This window comes from Triturus cristatus, chromosome 12, assembly GCF_964204655.1.
Source record: "Triturus cristatus chromosome 12, aTriCri1.1, whole genome shotgun sequence".
Taxonomy (NCBI): Eukaryota; Metazoa; Chordata; class Amphibia; order Caudata; family Salamandridae; genus Triturus; species Triturus cristatus.
In genome coordinates this window covers 825,572,430-825,594,244 of record NC_140595.1, presented here as the reverse complement: position 1 = coordinate 825,594,244, position 21,815 = coordinate 825,572,430, and the positions used below count along the sequence as shown (strand labels likewise).

Genomic DNA, 21,815 nt, shown 5'->3' with positions numbered 1-21,815 from the left:
ATAGATCAGTGCACAAAATATCATTCCATTCACAAAAAGGCTGTGTGCAAATTGCAACCATTTTTTACAAATGGAATAATAACATATCAGGGCACTAAGTTGTGTAAAGAGATGGATGTCAGTTGTGTTCACACCTTGTTCGCAGTTCTACCCAGTGGTAAACACCAGTGGAAATCTGCTTAATACAGTATTTAGGCAGTTTAGACAGCAGCTGGGTAAATAGTGACGTTTTTCTGCTATTTGCATGGCCACTGGTCAAGTTGAGCACACTGTCTGCTATCGAGCCAGCCACCAGGTGAAGAAGACAGTTTCTATTCTATCTGCACAGCTGCTGCCCAAACAGTATATAATGTCTGCAACTTAGCCAGCCGCTGGGTAAATAGTATTGAATTGTAAAATACATTTGCTATTTGCAAGGTCACTTGGCAAATAGTATATAAGTCCTTTTTTGGTGCTAAGTCCCCTTGTGCAGGGTACAGGCCCTGTACCATGGTTGAGATACTCCAGACTATGTTAATAAGGGCTGTCCTAGGCTTGGCTTACTACAGGGTAGGGCTCTTAATGTTTACATGATGTGTACCCTTGGAATTGCATGTTTAAGCTGTCTTCCTTGGATCTGGTGCAGTATGTATAATGTTGTTTCTTTCTACAGTTTATATTCTCCGTTTACTTGCTATCTCAGAAATCCTTCTCCCACTATCCTCCTAAAACCCTGCTTGAAAAATGGACCTTGACTCACTCCAGCTTGATTCCTCTCCTTTCAATTTGTCTCAGTGACCGTCTTCTTACCTCCCTTCCTCTTCATGCCTTATATTTCTGAGTGTGGCCTCCTCTCAGACTCATGCCGGTCTACCTTAATCATTCTTATTGTAATTCTGTAGTTTGCTGATACCTCATTTCATAGATCCCAGACGGTCCTCTTTAAAACACTTTATCTCTAATGTAATATTACTGTACATCTGCCTCTCCGACCATTCACCTGGAATCCTGCAGCTCCCGTCAATGACCCCATCTAACCGGTATTAATATAACCCATCACAAGGTAACTGGAGCAAATATATGCAATTTCTCTTGAGTGCACACGACTAATCGCAATAACCACTGGATTAACTGCTAACCTTGGATTCTGGAGTAGCGCGCTATGTGCCGTAAAGTGCTTCATCCTGTCGTCAGGGGTAGTAAGCGCTATATAAAAATTAAAATGCTTTCTCTTATTTAACCAGCAACCAGATAAATAATTAAGTGTATTTCCTATTTGCATTATTGCTAAATAATTAAGTGTATTTCCTATTTGCATTATTGCTAAATAATTAAGTGTATTTCCTATTTGCATTATTGCTAGCCACATTGTACACAATGTCTGCTATTTTGCCGGCAGTTGGGTAAATAGTGAAGATTCTCTGCTATTAGCAAGGTCCCTTGGCAAATAGTAACTAATCTCTATTAAGCCAGTGTCTGGGTAAATAGCAGAGAAAATGTACTGTTTACCTGGTGGCCGGCGAACTAGCCGCCACCAACATTTAATCCTAAATCTTGAAGAGTGAAGGGGGTCGGTGTAGAAGGAGGTCCTTGGGGGCCTCAGCCATGGAGCAGAAACATAGCAGGCAAACCTCAGAAGCATGTTAGTAGGAGGCGTGGGGGTCCAGCAGCACCGAGGTTTCAGGGGTGTCTCTCCCACGTCACCGACTCACCACAGCAGATTAGGAAGAGGTGCAGAGGGAGCCAACAGTTCTCGGGTGCTCGGCATTGCAATGTTTTAGTCTGCAGTTTATTGTCTTGTCATCTTACACTAGATTCAGACAACTCTTGAAAACCTGGCTCTTCATACAAGCATATGATTGAAAGGGCGAGCAGTGGGTCATTGTCTTGTTAATTAGCGCCAAGAAACCGTTTGGTGTACGTGTGCTCTACAAATGCTTTTAACATAACATAACTTAACATTTAACATAACTGCCTTGTGATGTTGGGCTTGGCATGTAATGTCACAGGTTCATGCTGGTTGGGTCGTGATGCTGGCACTGGGTGGCATCCGCCCGCTGCAGTCCCGCAATGAATGTGCAGTTGGTGGCCTGCCATAGGCCACACGCCCTGGCAGAAGGTTAAAGAGTTCCATCCTCTCGGTGCTCAGAGGAGGTTCTGGGGTTATAAGCAGGGGTAATGCCAACCAGATTGTTCTAATATCTCATGTATTCTTTTATTCCCTCAGACCTGGCAGGAGGTTACCGCCTGGGGCGTTCGGCCTCCACTTCCGGGGTGCGCCATGCAGCTCTTCACGCTCAGAGACACTCCCTCCAGGGCAGGGAGACTCCAGCTCAGGTAACAGATGGTTGAGGAGTCTCCGATGAGAATGCATGTGTTTCTCTGAGTGCTTCTTTAATTTGAAAATAAGAGTACCAGCACTTCTCAGCAGGGATACACTACTTTTAATAGAAGAGTACTATTTAGTAGACATTTTCTACTTGTAAAGAGACAGTACCAGCACTTCTCAACAGGGGTTCCTAGGGCTTTCAGTGGCAGAGTACTGGCACTTCTCAGCAGGGGTTCAGTGCTTTCAGTGGCAGAGTTACAACATTTCTCTACAGGGGTTCAGTGCTTTCAATGGCAGAGTACCAGCACTTCTCAGCAGAGGTTCAGTGCTTTCAATGGCATAGTACAGGCACTTCTCAGCAGCAGTTCAGTGCTTGCAGTGGTAGAGTACTGGCCCTTCTCAGCTGGGGTTAGTGATTTAAGTGGCAGATGCTGGCACTTCTCAGCTGGGGTTAGTGTTTTAAGTGGCAGATACTGGCACTTCTCAGCAGGGGTTAGTGCTTTAAGTGGCAGAGTACTGGCTCTTCTCAGCAGCGGTTCAGTGCTTTCAGTGGCAGAGTTACAACATTTCTCTACAGGGGTTCAGTGCTTTCAATGACATAGTACCAGCACTTCTCAGCAGAGGTTCAGTGCTTTCAAAGGCATAATACCAGCACTTCTTAGCAGCAGTTCCGTGCTTTCAGTGGTAGAGTACTGGCACTTCTCAGCAGGGGTTCAGTGCTTTCAGTGGCAGAGTTACAACATTTCTCTACAGGGGTTCGGTGCTTTCAGTGGTAGAGTACTAGCACTTCTCAGCAGAGGTTCAGTGCTTTCAATGGCATAGTACCAGCACTTCTCAGCAGCAGTTCAGTGCTTTCAGTGGTAGAGTGGCAGAAGGATTGTGGAATGCATGTCTTTATGCTACCGATTAGGAAATAAACCTCTCCATGGAAGACCATGCGCCCATTTTAGTGTTAAAGCAGCCACCACAGCTAGGCTCAGAAATGTTCTGTTAGAAGAAATGTGCAAAGCTGCCACTTGGAGATCAGGACACACATAAAAAATCACTATGGGGTTAGTGATTTAAGTGGCAGATGCTGGCACTTCTCAGCAGGGGTTAGTCCTTTTAGTGGCAGATACTGGCACTTCTCCGCAGGGGTTCTGTCTTTCAGTGGCAGAGTACTGGCACTTTTCAGCAGGGGTTCAGTGCTCTCAGTGGCAGAGTACTGGCACTTCTCAGTAGGGCATCAGTACTTTCAATAGCAGAGTACGGGCACCTCTCAGCAGGGGATAAGTGCTTTTACCGGGGCAGCAAAGCAAAAGACACACAATTGGTGGATGGAATGCAGAATAAATCAAAACATTCACCCCCAGTCAAGAGATCTGGGTTAAATCCATCATTCTTTTGCTCACCATGCCACCCCAGTTTAGGCCCGGATCTCTGTACTGGGGTGAATGTATGACATTGTTCTGCATTCTGTCCATCAACTGTTGTTTTTGAATTTGTCACCCCGAGTGGGACAGGTATGCTCAGACGTGGGCCCCGTGCTCTCCATGCCACTGGAATCAAGCTATCCTGGCTGAAGAGGGGTGAAACCCCGAAACCGGTCCTAGGATGCTTGTTTCCAGTCCAGGGAGGACCTTCCTGGGCTGTTCGGGCTGGTCCGTCCCCATGAGGCACAGGGTCAAGACTGATTTGCATATGGCTGAGTTCAAACTGGAACGGCATGGTGAGCAAAAAACGATGGATTTAGGCCCAGATCTCTGTACTGGGGTGAATGTATGACATTGTTCTGCATTCTGTCCATCATCTGTTGTTTTTGCATTTACCGGGGCAGTGGCAGCTTTCCCTACCCATGAAGCATTGTTCTGGCCGCTGCCTCCTAGAGTCAGGTCTTTTTTTCTGGCTTGTGAGAGAAGAATCCCAGAGCACATGAAAGGTTTCAGTCTCTGGTTTCAGTGAATTTTCACTTTGGATCTAGTATTTTTCATCTTCGTACGATCCTACTGGCAGGTGAAACTTTTTTCCTAGTTTGAACAGGAATGTTTCTGTCAGAAATGCCTTCTCTGTTTGTAAAATGCCCCTCTTGTGGGAGACAGAAGCCGCTACAGAGTGTGTTGTGTCTTCCACCTGCACATTCTGTCAAAGAATGTGAATTCTGCTTAAAAATCTAGTAGAGAGGGCATTAAAGGACCAGGAAGGCACCAGGCTTCGATAGACACTGGAGGGCAGAAGACCTGAGTGAAGGAAGAAGAAGGCTCAGAGATGCTCTAGTCTCCCAGCCTCAGGAAAAGAGCCAGCACCGGGAAAAGACTAGGCCTGGGCGGTAAATTTCGTTCCGCTCGTGGAATTTGCGATATTTTGACATTTTCGCATGCCGCGGAGAGCGCGAAAATGTCAAAACTTTCGCAATCTGCCGCAAAACGGAAGTATTTTTCTTGTTCGCGCACGCAGTCGCTACTTACCTGGTCCCTGCATTCGCCAGCAAGTTTTCCTATCCGTTTGGGTGAGCCAAGAGATGTTGGATTGTTGGTAGCCGGTCACGCTTTCCCGCAAGAGTTTACAATCGCGAACACGTCATTGCGATCGCGAACACATCATTTGACCCAGAACAGGAAATAAGCATCGCGAGCAAGATGGCCACGCCCATTAGCGAACACATCGCGAACGGGCAGGAAGAGCAATCTCCGCATCTTCGCGAAAGTTCCGCGTGCTCATGGAGATTTTGCACAATGTTATATTAATTTGCGAAAGTCAATTTAGCAAATTCCGCCCACCCCTAGAAAAGACTCCCACAGAGGGACATCTAAGGAAAGAAGGTCAAGTAGAAAAGAAAGACATCAACACCATCGCTCTTGACGTAATTCTAGGTTGACGTCGAAGAGAACAAAGTTGCTGTGGAAGGCTTTGGCCGCTGTGTGCTTACCATCGAAGTCTGGCTCACTGCAGACATGGACACATTGTCACCATTGAAGGTCTTCAAAGTCTTCAGCATCAAAACGTTCCAGTACAACAGCGAGTCTCTCTCTTTTGCCCTTGATGCTGAAAACATCTTGTACGACCACGGATGTTGAAAAGACCTAGACCCAGGAAGTCACCTCTACCATCGACTTCGAAGCACACCATGATGGCGACACTTGACCGTTGATGCATTCAAGCCACTCAGTGTCACCTTTACATTATCCGAAGGCGTGAATCGCCGGCACCACATCTCTCTACATTGCCGAGTTCAATGCCAGGGTTATCCATGTCGTCAGAGTTCACAACACTGAGAAAGAGACTTAGGCTCTCGCCTAATTAACCAAGGCCAGTTCCTCTGCTGCCTTCAAGGCCAAACATCCCTCCTGTGGGTTTGCTCAGATTTCATTGCACCCTCTAGACATGCCTCCACTGACACAGATAGTTTCTAGGTCTCCTTCCATGTCTCCTCTGAGGATATATACAGATCAACCTAGATCCTCGGCAAAATTACCAAGGAAATCACCTGCACTTCCCTCACCTTGGGGTAGAGAAAGGTCGCCAGGTATTCCAGAAGGGCGTAAAAGGAACACATCTCCATTTAGGTCCAGATTGCTATTTCAGTCGGACACCCCCTTCCCGTGTCTCTCCAGTGGATGACTACACCGCTCATCACAAAGTTCTTGCTTGGGGCGCTACAACACTGAACATTCCATTGGAGGCGCTGTAACCCGTAGTTTCAGTAATTATGTCGACTCTCCAACCGACTGCAATGCCAAAATCTCTTTTGCCCTTACTACAAGATCTTCTAGAGATTGTAGAAGAGAAGCTCCTCACTCCAGCAACAATTAGAGCAGTATCACCACATTTTCTCAAAAAATAGAGACAACCTCGGCAAGACCCTGACTTTCTTCATTTCTACCCAAAACCACACTCCATCAGAACAACTTTGGCCAGAAGATGACACATTTCTGGCACTGACACTACCAATCCGCCGGAGCTTTCGAAAGCTACGGGGAGAAAAGTTTGCGAAATGGCCACTAAAGCTTTTTAAAAAGACACCGGCGCTACAGTCCTCTTAGGAAGAGAAATTGAGGATGGGATGAAGTTAATTGATGACCTCTCACAAAATAGACAACAGGATCTCAAGACGGTGGGGCAGGAATGACACTTGGTCTCAAATCAAGTTAGTAGTGCTGCGGTAGACTTGACTCTACCTCCACCTGGCTCTCAAGGGTTACAAGTGTCTCTGTTGAGAAAAACAATTCTAATTAAGATGGACAATAAGATGAACATTATAAAAAACAAACAGGGAAGCAACAGGTTGAGATACCCTCTTTGGAGGCACCAAAGATCTGGTTGTGGGCATAGCCAGAGGTCTTATGCTAACAGCAGTGCACAGCTCAGGCATTGTGAATCAACAGGCAGACCTCCTCAGTTGATTCTAAGAGGAAAGTCGCAAGTGGGTTCTAGATGATGAAGTCATGTAAAACCTCATCGGAGAGTGGGGCACTCTATTTTGAGACCACTTTGCAACAGTTCGAAACAAAAGATGCCATGCTTTGCACCCAGAGTCTTCGGACCAAGGAACATTGGGCAGTGCCCTTTTGACCGGCTGGTTACTGATTAAGGACCACTAGTCTATGCTGCTGCCACTCATGCCGACCGTGCTGTTGACACTATGCAAAACTTGGTCAAGGATGATTCTAATAGCACCAGACTGGCCTGGGCAATAGTGATACAGAGATCTACTCAGGGCCAGCTTTAGCGCTGGAGGCGCCGGTGCGACAATCACTTTTGGCGACCCACGTCCCATGACCACCTCCTTGAATTCTCTCCCTACCACCTGCAAAAGTGCTCCTCATCTCTCCTATCATAACATATTGCTAAACACAGCGCTCCCCTGAAGTCACAGCGCCCCCCTCCACAAGTCGGTGCCCAGTGCGGCCGCACCAGTCGCACTGCCCTAAAGCCGGCCTGGATCTACTACAAATGTCCATCGCGGCCACACAAGGGGCTCCCATGCAGGCCAAGTCTTCTAACCAGGGTTCAGGGGCAAATACAGATTCCAAACCTAACATAATTGAATTTGGCAGCAAGACTCCTAAAGTCAGAGAGTATGGACATTTAAACCTACCACTAGCAAGAATGGAAATTCGGAAAGAAGCAAAACATCCCCCAACGAAGGCACGCGGTGCTCTGAAATAGAAACAAATCTTTCTATTGTACCAGAGTTATGAACATTACCCAGCCTCATGCTAAGAAGACGTTATCATACAATACGTCCTGCATTGGGTCCAAACAAAATTGCAATTCCCTTCCATAAACATACAACGGCTTACGGAAAGTCTTGAAGTCATGTCTCCTTCTTCAAGATTCTGGTAATCAAAGAATTTTTGGATGGCCTAAAGAAAGAGTTCCCCTCCAATCAGAACACCATCTCCTCCATGGGAACTGAATGTAACTCTCTTAAAATTAATGGGCCTTCTCTTTGAGCCTAGTTGCATTTTTTATTGTGATCACATCTGCCCAAAGCACAAGCGAAGTACAAGCCCGTTCTGCTGTAGTACTGTGCACAGTCTTTCATGGTGTAGCTGTGAGAACACATCCATCCTCTCTTACCATGGTGGTGTTGGAATTTCACACTAATCAGACAGTCACATTACCTCCCTTTTTCCCCAGTCCATTACCTCTGGCTGCATGGTCACTGCATTCTTTAGACCTGATGAGGCTTCTTCATTTCTACAGGGGAAAAACAAAGTTACTGAGAAGATCCAAGCAATTATTTGTTAATTATTGTGATATCCGACAGGGTATAGTCACATCCAAACAACCTACTGGCAGAAGGTTTGTGGAATGCATGTCTTTATGCTACCAATTAGGAGATAAACCTCTCCATGGAAGACCAAGAGCCCATTTTAGTGTTAAAGCAGCCGCCAGAGATAGGCTCAGAAAAGTTCTGTTAGAAGAAATGTGCAAAGCGGCCACTTGTAGATCAGGACACACATTCAACAAGCATTGGCATAGCCAATAGGTCTCGCCTTTGGGACCTTATAAGCGTTTAGCCATGCAGCAGTTGCATAACTAAATGCTTATAAGGTCCCAAAAGCGAGACCTATTGGCTATGAAAAACATGAAAGCGAAAGTGAAAGTAACCGCGGTGAAGCGCGGCGCGCGCGCGCGCGCACATGCACTGTATCTCTAGGCTGGCCTGGTAGCACTTTTTGGAGCCCTCTCAAAAGTCTCGCCTGACCAGCGCATGCGCTGCTTCAGGCGAGACCTAAAAATCACTATTGCCTACATTCACTCTAGCAGGCTGAGGCTAAAGTTAGTCAAGCCACATTGAGAAATCTCTTTGAGAAGTCAAGTGTTATTACAATTGCGGCTCAATACCTTATTTAACTTCAGTTTCTTATACTCAAGAGACATCGTAAGATATAACCTCTTGGCCTGCTATGCTATTCTATCAGTTATCACTATCAAAGAAGATCCTACGATGCAGAAGAAATGGTTTCCTGTGGTCCTAGTTCTGCCTCCTGGAAATCTTCATTGAAGTCATCAATGACCCGCCGCCTCCCCGGATGGGTTATCTTGGTCATTTGAAAAAGCAACTATCAAATTATCCCTGCACAAAAAGAGCTGATTTTGGGAGACACCTGCCAGTGCGGTGCATTATGGTCAGCGAAGCACCTGGAGCCTAAAAGGGACAGGTGTCAATTTTCAATGGAAACCTCTCAGCCGGCACTTTCCTCTCAATGGTAGACCGGTTTTATTAGAAATTTGCACATCAGATGCTGCAATGCAAGTTCCTTCTGGAATTCTGACATGTACATTCCGTAAACATTTTGCCATGGGAAGGCTTCTGACGTGTGCTGCTTATCATGTACCTATATGGACAATAACACCCTCTGTGCATAATTCTATGAAATAATATTTAAGATGAAGTGTTCCAGTGTCCACACATGCAGTGAGAAACAGTCTAACATTTATGATTACAATGAAGATTCCTAAGAGGAGTACCAGGACTACTAGTGAGTAACCATTACTGACCTGCCGAACCAGGATTTAATCAAAACAAGATCTTCCGAGAAGTCAAAAAAGCCACGTACCTGGAGTCCCCTCGTTTTGAAGCATGTCACCTTTGGAGAAGCGGAAGGGGGATTGGATATATTTGGTATGTTTGATACAGGGAGGATGTTCCAGAACCTGGGTGCATGGATGGAAAGGCCAGTGGACTTGTTTCTTTTTTACACTTCTCAGCCTGCAGTCTGATGTCCTGGCTGCGGGTGAGATGGTGAGTTTGTCTTCAAGATAAGCAGGGGCGCTGGTCACAACGGCTTTGTAAATGATGGTCAGATTTGCGATGGTGTATAGGATGCATTTAAGGGGTGCCAGTGTGGAATCTGGAAGGCCATGAAGCAGGGCGGTGCCACCATTCAGATGTGAGAACTATAGACCTTGAAAAGCAGCTCTGAAGTCGCTTTCTGTAAGGAACAGTTTCACTTTCTTTAGAGCGTTTAATATTGGCTTTCAGGAGACATAGGAGGTGGTAAATAAATTCTTCATTGAAGGATATAAGACATTCTTCCTCCCAGCAGAGAGTTCCACGTCGGGCAGAGCGAGGGAAGGATTAGTTCTTTTTATTGCCCTCAGGCTTGGTGGGTCGGTGAAGCAGGTGAACTGGGACTCTAAAGTGGCACAAGGCCTTAAATTAGTGGTAGGGAGTGTTGAGGTTAACATTAATTAATTTTTACAATGTCAAAAGAAATAAGCAGGGCCGCTCTAGTCTGTCGGAGTTAAGCGGCCTTATGGAATTACTCCAGGGAGATGATCTCCCCCAGGAGAACATCATATTGCTTGGCGACTTTAACTGTCGCTTATGCCCGAATATGGGTCAGTCCTCGCGAGATCTCCCCTTATGCAGGCTCATAGAAGATCTGCACATGGAGGATTCTACAGATGGCCATGAACTAAATGCAATCTTAGACACCTTTCGGCTAATATTTACCCTAGATAAGGCACCTAACCTCCCAAACTGTATGCAGATGCCATCTTATAAGGGAGGGGTTGCGCAGCAACTATTGATTATATTTTTGTCTCACCTCCCTTGGGTCGTTTCATATCTCTTTTTAAAATCTTACATAGCCCCTTGAGTGACCACAACCCCCTGAATCTTGTGTTTGGGACGCAGGGCACCCAGATAGTGCCAGGTGGCAGGAGTGCGGGCACACTAGCAGCTACAGATCAGGGGAGGTGCCTAAGGTGGTCACTGGTGGATATCAATGTTTTCAATCATTCTCTTTTTAAATTGCGGCAACAAGAGGTAACAAAAGTGTTTAGATATGTCATCCTCAGAAGAAGAAATAGTTAGTTCATTTATTGTTATCGCTCAGTCGGTTACAAGTTTGCTAACTGCCCCAGGAGCTTCTACCTGCTTGGAAAACCAGAGATGGTTTGATAGTGAGTGTTCTAAGGCGCATAGGAACCTTAAACACGCCCTGAAACAGATCCCACTTAATAGATCCTGGGTGGCTAGTTGTCGAAGCAATTATAAAAGGGCCATTAAGGAACAGAGGAGATTGATACAAAAACAAGCTTGGGAGGAGTTGCTACAAGCTAGCAGCTTAAAGATAGCACTAATTTCCTGGCAGGTCATTAACAGTCGCTGTTTTTCTGAACCGGACATGCTGAACCTAAGTCATCATATTACCCCGGATCGAGGGAAGGCTCACTTTGGTCTTGAAGAGGGAGTCATTAATGATTTACAGCCCTTGTCCTGTGAGGTGCCTATTAACTTCCTCCTTGATGATGTTAGGTTAGGAATAGAGGGACTGTCCCGAAGCAAGGTCCCAGGACCTGACGGGATCCCTCCAGATAAGTTCCGGAACTATATTGAGGTGTGGGCCCCGGTTCTGACACGGGTATTGAATGCCGCAGCTTTGGTAGCTATGCCACCTTCAAGGTCCACCGCCACTATTATCCCGATCTTCAAAAAGGGAGACAGGGATAACCCCCACTGCTATTGACCCATTTACATTATTGATTCCACGGTTAAGGGTCTGGGGAGGGTGTTATTAAACAGGCTTTCTGAGTGGGCAGATAACAAACATATGATATCGGAGGTGCAATATGGCTTTCGTATAGGTAAACCTACAGTAGACCAGTGCCTGAATCTTTATCTTTTGCCGTCTCTAAATAAACCACCACCAAAGAGGGATCCATTTTCCTGGGTTTTATGGACCTTACTGCAGCATTCGATCAAGTGAATCGTAACAAATTTTGGATAAGACTGGGAGAGTTAGGAGTTAAGCCTGCAATCATACATGTTTTATTGACTCTCTACACGGATACCACAGCTGCCGTCAGGCACACCAAAGAAGGAGAACTCACTGATAATTTTAATTGCACTAGAGGGGTGCGCTGAGGGGGTATCCTTGCCCCTTTTCTTTTCACACTATTTATAAAAGGGTTAGAATCTGCTCTGACATCTTTACAGACTGATACACCGAGAATAGGCAGGAGGCCAGTGCCCATCTTGCTGTACACGGATAACGCTGTTCTTTTAGCACGTACACCGTTGGCGCTGCAAGTCCTAATAGATGAGTTTGTCTCCTTCATGGATGGATTGGACCTGTCCCCTAATTTTACCAAATCATTTGTGATGGAGATAGGTAGCGGAGTGACCAGATTAGAAATCTACAAGGCAGGTTCACATGGTCTAGTTAAGGTACCAGCCTTTTCATACCTGGGCATCTTGTTTGATGATAAATTAAACTGGAAAACTTTGAAGGAGGGGAAGTTAAGGGATATGAAACAATCTGTGGGTGCAATAGCTAATTATGTACATAGAATAAGCACATGGTCCCCAGGGGTGATCTTAAAATTATATCAGTCCTTTTGTACCTCTAGGGTCTTGTTTGGTGGAGAGGTTTGGGGGTACTTGGTGGCTGACAAATTTCAGCCTCAACAAAATAAATTTCTGAGACGGATGCTGAGAGTCCCCCAGGGCCCCCCGTCTTATACTGTACATGAAGAACTAGGCATTAAGTATATGTCCGACCTGGTCGCTGTTAAGTCCTTGTTGTTCTGGGTGAAAGTTTGGTCTAAGGAGGAGGCATCCTTTAACCAGGCAGTAATTCTGGATTGCCTTTCACTTGACAATGCTTTTAAAATCCTGTGGCTAAGGTATGTCAAGGAAACTCTATCGGCCCTGGGAAGAGTTGACATTTTTACGAAGTATGACCAAGTAAGGAAACAGGACAAAAATCTGGTCGAAGACCAGTTCTTTAAAAAAGCCATGGCAGATCCAGAGGGCATCGGACTCAGTAAACCCATGGTTAGAGGATTTGACCTAGTTAAATCAGTACAGGGCATGGAGACTTACCTCTCAATTTTAACCAGTGCCCATGACAGATTTTTAATCACCCGTTTTAGATTAAAAATGTTTCATCACTTACTGGCATCCCCAGCAGGTTTTGTTTTGCATACAGAAGATAGAGGTCTCTGTGACTGCGACAATAGGTCTCCACAGGACACCCTACATTTTGTATTCTTATGTCAATAGTTTACTCACCCGAGGCGATTGTATGTTAAACCCTACCTAAAAACAAGCATCTGCAATGCAATAGGTCTCGCATTTACACGAGTTTGAGCTATTGGCATTGTAAATGATAATGTCTTTTATTTATATTTTGGTTTTTAAAACATAAATAAAAGTCATTGTCATTTACAATGCCAATAGCTTAAACTCTCGCAAATGCGAGACCTATTGCATTCCAAATGCTTGAAGGCATCGCTGAGTTGCTCCCCATTTGCTACGAGTTAAATAAACAAGCCGGTGGTCACAACTGTGCACGAGAGACCCTCCTGCAGTAAGAGAAACTCATTAAAGAAAATAGTGCTTACTGACTAAAGAAGACATACCGTGAAACAACAGAAGTAAAAGGGCCACTCCTCATGCGAGGTTACGAATGAAGACAAGATGGTACTAAGGAGGGACTAACAAGCCTAATAATGAATCAGAAGCCAGCATTTAGGAAGGACAATTACACAAGCCAATTACAAATATGGCCCGAGAGTGGGTGAGTCTTCAAGTACATGCTCAAATACAGCATGGCTCGCAGAGCTGCGCATGCGCTGCCCAGGTTCAACCTAAACCAGTGCTTGTTTTTTGTTTTGCCAACTGTAACTCTGAGTGCCTAAACCCATCAATGATACAAAAGACACTTAAAATAGACCTGTTGGCAATGCCAATTCTGGTTTTCAAAAGGTTCGTGCACATCTGTAGTGGCACAGTGAGTAAATTAGCATCCTACTCTAAAAGGTACAACACAGACCACACTTTCAGGACACGTACCCTACGAAGGGAGCAAAAGCAAACCCATGCCAGTTTCTAACCTGTTGGGCCTCATCAGTGAAAAGTCTTTCCATCAATGGCTCATCAAAGTTCCTACTTCACTGTGCCATTATATACCTTTGGAGTAGATCACTTTTAGGCACAAGTATTCATGGAGGTCTGTACCTTCATCTATTTACGGGGAACAACATTTACAACGCAACTTTTACAACGCACTACACTTACAACGCATTTTTTACAACGCAACATCCATTACAACGCATTCCATTACATAGCATGACACTACAACGCATTTTTAAAAACTACCTATACAACGCATTCCATTACATCGCATACTACCTTTACAACGCATACCATTACAACGCATAATATTACACTACACTATCCAACACTTACCTTACTGTTGCACCCCCTGGAGTTAGAATAGTAATTTTTACCCCTATACTATCCAACACTTTCCCTACTGTTGCACCCCCTGGAGTTAGAATAGTAATTTTTACCCCTATACTATCCAACACTTACCCTACTGTTGCACCCCCTGGAGTTAGAATAGTAATTTTTACCCCTATACTATCCAACACTTACCCTACTGTTGCACCCCCTGGAGTTAGAAAAGTAATTTTTACCCCTATACTATCTAATACTTACCTTAAATGCAATTTAATATTATGCGTTGTAATGGTATGCGTTGTAAAGGTAGTATGCGATGTAAAGGAATGCGTTGTAAAGGTAGTTTTTAAAAAATGCGTTGTAGTGTCATGCTATGTAATGTAATGCGTTGTAATGGATGTTGCGTTGTAAAAAATGGGTTGTAAGTGCATGCGTTGTAAAAGTGTGCGTTGTAACGACATACATCCTCTATTTACGTATAAGCAAGCAAAGCAAAAATACCAAATATGCAGGTGCCTCACCAATATACTGTGAAGACAGTATCACATAGAACGTTATCAGCACACTTAGGTAATATCTCACTTCCAACAGTACTAATCCCAATACAAACACAACATAACATTACGCAATACATCAAACACATCCACATCCAATACAACTGGCATGCACAGACTACCTTTAACAGTTGGTCAATCACCATTTCACCTACGTAAGGCGATCCGTATTCAGATAGTAAAGCGCTCTATCCGACTCTCACACCCTAAACACTCACAAATCAAGGAGTAAGACACTGCCACCCAAAAACCCACAATGACCACTTGTGGTCCTGCATCTCAATGCGCAACCTGCATATCACAAAAGGGGCAATACCCAGTCCGAGATTAAGACCAGAACATACTGCCACTACTCATCCTATTAAGCCTCAAGTTCTGGTGGTGCAAGTAAACCCTTGAAGCAGGTGGAAACACAAACCCTAGTCAGCCAATAGAATTAGTAAGCCGCAATAATGAAAGATGTGCACTATGCAAATAGTAATAACATATCAACAGTGCCAATGCACATACAGCACCTGTGCCAATACACATGTATGGCCTACACAGATATTACTGTCACTGCACAAAAGTAGAGCGTCAACATATAAGTGAATGGACCCACACATACACAAGGGAGATTGCATTATAGCCATTGTAATGGACAACAAACACCATTCTGTCCCCTTTCCTAATCGCTGGGTTCCTTTCATCTACAGAGGTGAGGTAAAAGTCCTAAACTGCATATTTGCTGCAGTAAACACGGTTATATCAGCTTGAATCAGAAAATGTAAAGTATCCACGGAAACATCCAAACAAGTGTAAAACTATTAGGAAACGTATACTAGGTACTGTTCTGGAAAGTTGTGTACCAAAATAACGTTATGGGGATGTGACCCTGAAGAATTCAGTAGTATACTAGCAGCTCCGGAACAGATAGGAAGCCTTGTGAGGAACTGAAAGCTTTGTCCATATGTTATGATCTTCAGAGATTTGAGAAAGTTGTTATGAAACAAACCATAAGAAATTCAAGCATGCAACATGCTGGGAGTGGAAAACCTGATTTAGAGCACTATACAAAAATGTCAATCAAGGACTGAAGTTCCACTTTAAGTCAATATTTCATCACACAGACAAAACACGAATAATCAGTCATAAAGGTTTTATGGACGTATGGACGCTCTGCAGTAATAGACCATCTGTGTTTCACGAGACCGGAGTTCAAGCACAGAGGAAGATGTCAGACTCCACACAGCCCCTATTCTTTGATTAGGCCACTTTGCAATCAAGCAGAAAGCACATTTGCTTACTACAAGGCCTGCAGAGTTAAGCGCTGACCGTAGGGAAGGTGGGCGCTAGCAGATGAGCTGAAATTTCCACTTGTACTGGAAAGCCGGCAAAGTCTTTTATGAATGTTTGGCTCACTGAGATCAATAACCGCTTTACTGCAGTAATGTATGCGGTAAGTTCAGGACTGCATCTATAGATTGAAGCGATCTATAACACTTTGAGGCCCAGGACCTGCAGATTTAATCTACCTGCCATAGGGCCGCCAAGCACTGCCGGGTGACAATTGTACATAAACTCACGAAAATAGTGCATGGATTTACACATTACATTTCAGGGTCATTCCATATAGAAATGAACAACTATACGTGCAACAACCCAGCTAGACATAACAAAAACAAGCAGGGAATCGAAATCAGTGGTGCGCACGCACCACAGAGGAGCGGGAATCAAAACCAGTGGTGCGCGCGCACCACAGAGGAGCTAGGGAGCACGGCAGTGACGCGAATGCACGCTGCTGCGCGTGCTAGACACCGACGGGAATGGGCAGAGCAAAGGTGGGACATGCGCCCGCCTTTGCCCAATCGCCTGCCTTTTTAAAAAAATAAAAACACGCGAAAGCCAATGCCTGACGGCGAAAGCCTGATCTCACGCACTAGCGTGTGGTCAGCTTTCAAAACCCCATTCAAAATCTTTTAAGAGCAGTATTAAAATCAAGAAACTTGAGACATGATTGATGTTTAGAAGGACTTTTGCGTCCTTGTACAGTGCTTTTATATTGTTTTATTGGATTTGTAATAGTTTTCACTCTGGGTCATTGTATCTTTTATGGACTCACTCTCACAGAAGTTGCACTGAGGCCATGGACAGCCTACGGCTTTGCTGCGAGCATGCGCATCTGATGTTGATTTTAAATGTGGTCTCTTTTGTGGCTGTGGTTACTGCAGAGTATAGATTATTATTATTATTACCGTCTTTAGAAACGAAAGCAAGGACCGGGCCATCCTTGCTTTTTTTATTCCTTGAGGTTGAGGTTGAGGTTGGTGTCCAGCATGAATTCAAGTGATTTGGCATTCAGTGAAGGTTGGGGTTCAATGCTGTAAAGGTTCATGTCATTGATCCAAGTTTTTACAGTTTCTTGTTTGCTTTTCTTGGCAAATAACAGGAATTCTGTTTTGGTGGGTTGAGCTTCAGGTAGTTGCTGAACATCCAGGTCTGGGTGATGTGCATGCAGTGGTTAAGGGGCTGAATGTGTGAAGCAAAGAAGGCAATTTAGCAAAGTTGTGTATCATCAGCATATTGGTGAATTGTGATGATGTTGTCTGTAAGTAGAGCATCACGCTGCTCCCTCTCGAGGTTGAAAGTGCCAGACGGACTCCGCAGGACTCTGCAGGTTACAGAAATCATTTGGTAGCTGGAGCTAAACATGTGAGCAAATTGGTGTCTGTAGGAAAGGTTGGAGGAGAACCAGTGAAGGATACTGCCAGTGAACCATATTTACAACTCCAGAGTGAGTTTGAGGGTGAAATGGTTTACTCTGTCAGAGGCAGCTAAGAGGTCCTGCAGTATGAGGAGGTAGGTGCCATCTTCATCTGTGGTCAGGAGGGAATAGTCTACAATGTGTAACATAGTGGTCTCCATGCTGCAGTGTGATCTGAGCCAGACTGGGAGTCGTGCAGGATGTGGTTGGCATTAATGGGATCTTGGAGTTGGACATGGACTGCTTTTTCAACGCTCTTGCTGATGAATGGTAGTTGAGTAATGTGCCCGTAGTTGGTGAGGTCATCGGGGTCAGGTGTAGGTTTCTGTAGGAGTGGGAGGATCTGACCTGCCTTGAGTGCTTCTGGAAGATGACGAGTGAGGGAGGCATTGACAAGGTGTAGGGAGTTTGGTATGTTGGTGTTGAGCTGAGTATATTGGCAAGATCTACAGTAGGTGGGACCTTAAAGACTGACCCTTCTGGGATTCTATAGGACGGGGCGGGCGTAAGAGATGACACAGGCTTGGTGTTGTTGATGTGCTGTCACATCTTCTGTATTTTCCCTTCTAATTCTCCTGAGAGTTGACCACGTGTTAGCGCTCCGCCATCCTGTTTCTGGATTCAGATAGGATCTCATTCAAGCGTAGGGGGGGCTGCATCCTAGTTGCTATTCACCAAAGGGAGGCCGAAGCCTCACCTTCCACAGACAGCCCTGAAATCCCTGGATTCTCCTGCTGGGATCTACTCTGGAGATCAGTCTGTGACACAAGACCTGGCCAATTTAGAGTCATGATTCCTCTAGCCACATTCTGGCCCTTAAAGAGATTACTGTTTTCCCACAAATTTAGAGACGGCATTAGCCTATGAAGGGATCATCCTAATCCTTCACCATAGACTTCCTGTGGCCCCTGGGTGAAGCACTGACACAGCAGAGAAGCAAAGGCATGGCTTCCTAGCCCTGCAGGCCAGTATTTATGACCACGCCCATCAACAGACCCACCTGACTGCAATGTATCAGTTAGGGGCCGATTCCGATCCGGGTCGGAAGGGCACCGAACACGATCCGGCCGAAAAAACTACGAGCCGTACGCGTGTTTTCCGGCTGACTCGTACAGCTGTACGAGCGGGCAAGTACGATGCGAGCTACGTGAGATTCACCGACCAAGTCGTTTCCGGGTCCGAACCGCTCCGTACGTCTCAGTCGGAAGCTAACCGTGGCGTGCAATGGATGCGATTTACAACCGAGCCAGTATGATGCACGTGTCGGACAGCCTGTGCGAGCCAGACTGTCCGGCTCGCAAAAGCTCCCGGAGTCGGACTTCAGGGGTTCGCTTCGGGCCCCCTAACACCCGCAGCCCTATGACTTGGACACAGGGGGAGACCTGTGGGTCTCCTCAACACAGGCATGTATGGTGCGGATGGCACCGACGCGTACCCACTGTAGGGGACACTCTTGTTCGAGACGTACCCATTCAGTCAATGGGAGCGCATGTTTGCGTCGTACAACTGGCTCCCATTGACTTCTATGGGAGTCCGACCGAACCGAGTCCGACAGCATACGTGCGCATTGTACTCGCTCGGTCGGACTGTAGGGGTCCGGCTCGGTCAGAAAACACTCCGCATCCAACTCGGTCGGAGTGCTTTCTGACCCGGATCGGAATCAGCCCCTTAATGTTAAAGAAACAACAGTGTCTAGATTTGTAATACACCCTTCCTGCTAACACCACCTTTAGTTACTTTTTTGTTGCAATTGCCAGGCCTGAAAGGTTTAATTTTGTGAAAAAAACACAGTTTTCGCAATTCCCTCCTAACTCCTGGGACCATGTCATGTTTTAGTTTGCAAACCTTGTACCCTTGGCTTTGATGTATGCGCCTCCCCTGTTTGCTGCATCCCTATCTGTAGTAAAAAAAAATCCAAAAGGTTTGAAGGTAAATTGAACTACTACATACATGGTAAAACATCAGACAATTTTTGGTTTGCATGGGAGCTTTTCTGTGTTTGCTTCATACTGGTTTCCATTTTGAAGATTTTAAACATTATCGTTTGTCAATCTATCTTTTGTTCACCCCAGACTGTAGTCAGTTTTATCTGTAAATGTTTAAAGTTTGAGAAGGGTCTTTATATCCCACCAGCTCTTAACTATTAATTCATTTTAAGATGTTCAGTGTCAGGAAGCCTGTAAAGGTCAAATTTGAATGAGTTTTGGCACCTTCCATGGATTAATTATTTTAATGTCTGACTTCTTGCACAAATATGGTTTTTCATCTATTAACTCGTGTTAAGATGTATGAAAGCAGGAAACAAGCTGAATGACCTGTTGATTTTTTTTGGGGGGGATGCACCTTTTATGATGTTATAAATTGGATTGAATTATAGTTTTAATCTGCAAAATTGCTATGGTTTTAATTAACTGAAACAATAAACTTGGACTGGTGATTGTCTTGCCTCTGGCAGCTGACCTTTGTCATGTGCTGTTTTTCCAGAGTCTTATCCAAGAGCAGGAAGTGCCCCCGCAGGCCCCTCAGGGAGGCAAGGAGCGGGATGGAAAACTACTGGAGGTGATCGAGCGGAAGCGGTATCTGTGCCGGGAGATAAAAGCCCGCCAGAGGCCCGAGCGGAGCCTTTGCAAGCAGGAGAGCATGCCCATCCTGCCCAGCTGGAGGAAGAACGTGGAAAACCGGAAGACGGGCACGCCGCCATGCCGCCGACAGCAGGCCGTGGTGTGGGACACAGCAATATGAGAGTCCGTGGTCCTCCGGCTTACACAGAGAACTCCGTGCCGCGGACACGGCCGCAGGGGCGGCGGACCCCGCAGACCTGGGGCTTGCCAGGAAACCTTGCCAAATAGGGCGAAAAAGAACAGGAAATTAGTTCTGATTCAATATCAGTGACGTATTTATATTTTATCATCGTTGTTTGAGGCCGCGATGGCGCGAAACGACTAGGTTCTCCATATTTTCCTGGCCCCAGCGAAAGAGGTTCTTTGGGATGTATGGCATGTTGGGGGGAGGCGGGAGGGAGATTGTATCAAAGCGAGAATACTGCAGAGCGTAAAGCTCTACCGGGGGCCCCTGCAAGGCTGACTCTTGTCTTCGGAATGCGCCAATCAATGTTTGGCCATATTTTGGACTTCCTGATGTTTAGCAGCAGAATGCCCTGGACTTTCATGGGTTGGGCCTGGCTACAAGTAGTCCTGGCCACAAACCGGTCTCTTTTTCATTTATTGAAGGTCTCTTGATGCAGACGGCAGCAGGAGGGCTTGGGTAGAGACATTTGTCCTATCACCGGCCCGCAGAACAGAATGTATTGTAATTAATCTGCAATGTTATTTATTTTATCTATTTATTTACGTTAATTTATAAATAGTGCCAGATCCCCACTGTCCGTGCCCCTGGTAGGGCATTATGATGCTGTATCGGAAATAACAGGAATGTAGTATAGCCGCCATCTTAAAGACAGGCATTGGGCACAGTGAGACGAAGTGGGCAAACAATCATGTAACAGGGATGTGTTTCCAGGTGGAATACATGCAGGAGGGGAGTGCAGAATGTAAGGAGCGTGAAGGCCGCGCCCAGTTAACCTTTGTGGAGACGACTGAAGTGTAATTACAGTTTTTGTTGAGGGAGAAAGTATAGGATTGTGTTAAGCCACTTGTAGAGTATACATGGCGGACACCGCTCAATAAAGTTTACATTACTCTATTAAACGCCTGACTTTGAGGTGTATTATGATATTGTTGAAGTGAAGAGAGTGTCATTGCCTCTGCAGGCACATGTATGTAAACAAGCAGGAAGCCAAGCTGTGACACACAGGCAAGGCAAGCATACGAAGAAGGGTCAGGCTATTGTCTCTCTTTCCAAGGACGGGGGGAGGAGTGGCCTTATGTTTACTCTTCGGTACAGTCGGCAGTCATAGGCAGTTGTTTGGTCATGCATGTACACAGTCAAATAAAGTTTTATTTACATATAACAATATAAAAAATATTTTAAAAACTGTTGATTTCGAACATTTACGATTTAAAATTGAACATCCTCCATTGACAAAGAAATGCACAGACACACGCAATCTAAAACTCCTCTTTTGGTTGCCATCCCCATTCCAATACTAATAGATATGAAACAGTAAATCAATACATTTCACAACCCGAGTACAGTGCTGTTTGGCGTGATATTGAAGGGGTAGAAGATATGCTATGTCGACAAGACATACTGAAAACAGATAAAACAGTGAATGACACAAATATTGTTTTAAAAATATCAAGCTGCAGGAATATTATGTCAAAAATATTGTCAAGTCAAAAAACAGAATACAAAGGTAACCATATTGTTTTTTATGTATTTAATATTGTTTTTCTTAAATATTGTTGTATATTATTTGTTTACTTTAATATAGTTGTATTAAATAACATTTTACTGAATTTAACTCTATTAGTTCTATTAACTGTAGGTATTAGTATTATTATAATAATTGTTTTCGTTGTTTAGTACAGTTTGTAAGTTTTAATGTGTCATTAACATTTTTTACAT

General features: G+C 44.9%; 1 protein-coding gene across 1 annotated transcript in view; it reads left to right on the top strand.

The window, feature by feature from the left end:
• Positions 1–21,584, top strand: part of NYAP1 (neuronal tyrosine phosphorylated phosphoinositide-3-kinase adaptor 1) — a 470,759-nt gene extending 449,175 nt beyond the window's left edge. The window contains exons 7-8 of the mRNA XM_085637809.1: positions 2,207–2,316; positions 19,773–21,584. Coding sequence (XP_085493935.1) covers positions 2,207–2,316; positions 19,773–20,030 — 368 coding nt within the window. The 3' untranslated portion in view covers positions 20,031–21,584. The remainder of the gene's footprint in view (positions 1–2,206; positions 2,317–19,772) is intronic.
• The last annotated feature ends 231 nt before the right edge of the window (positions 21,585–21,815 follow it).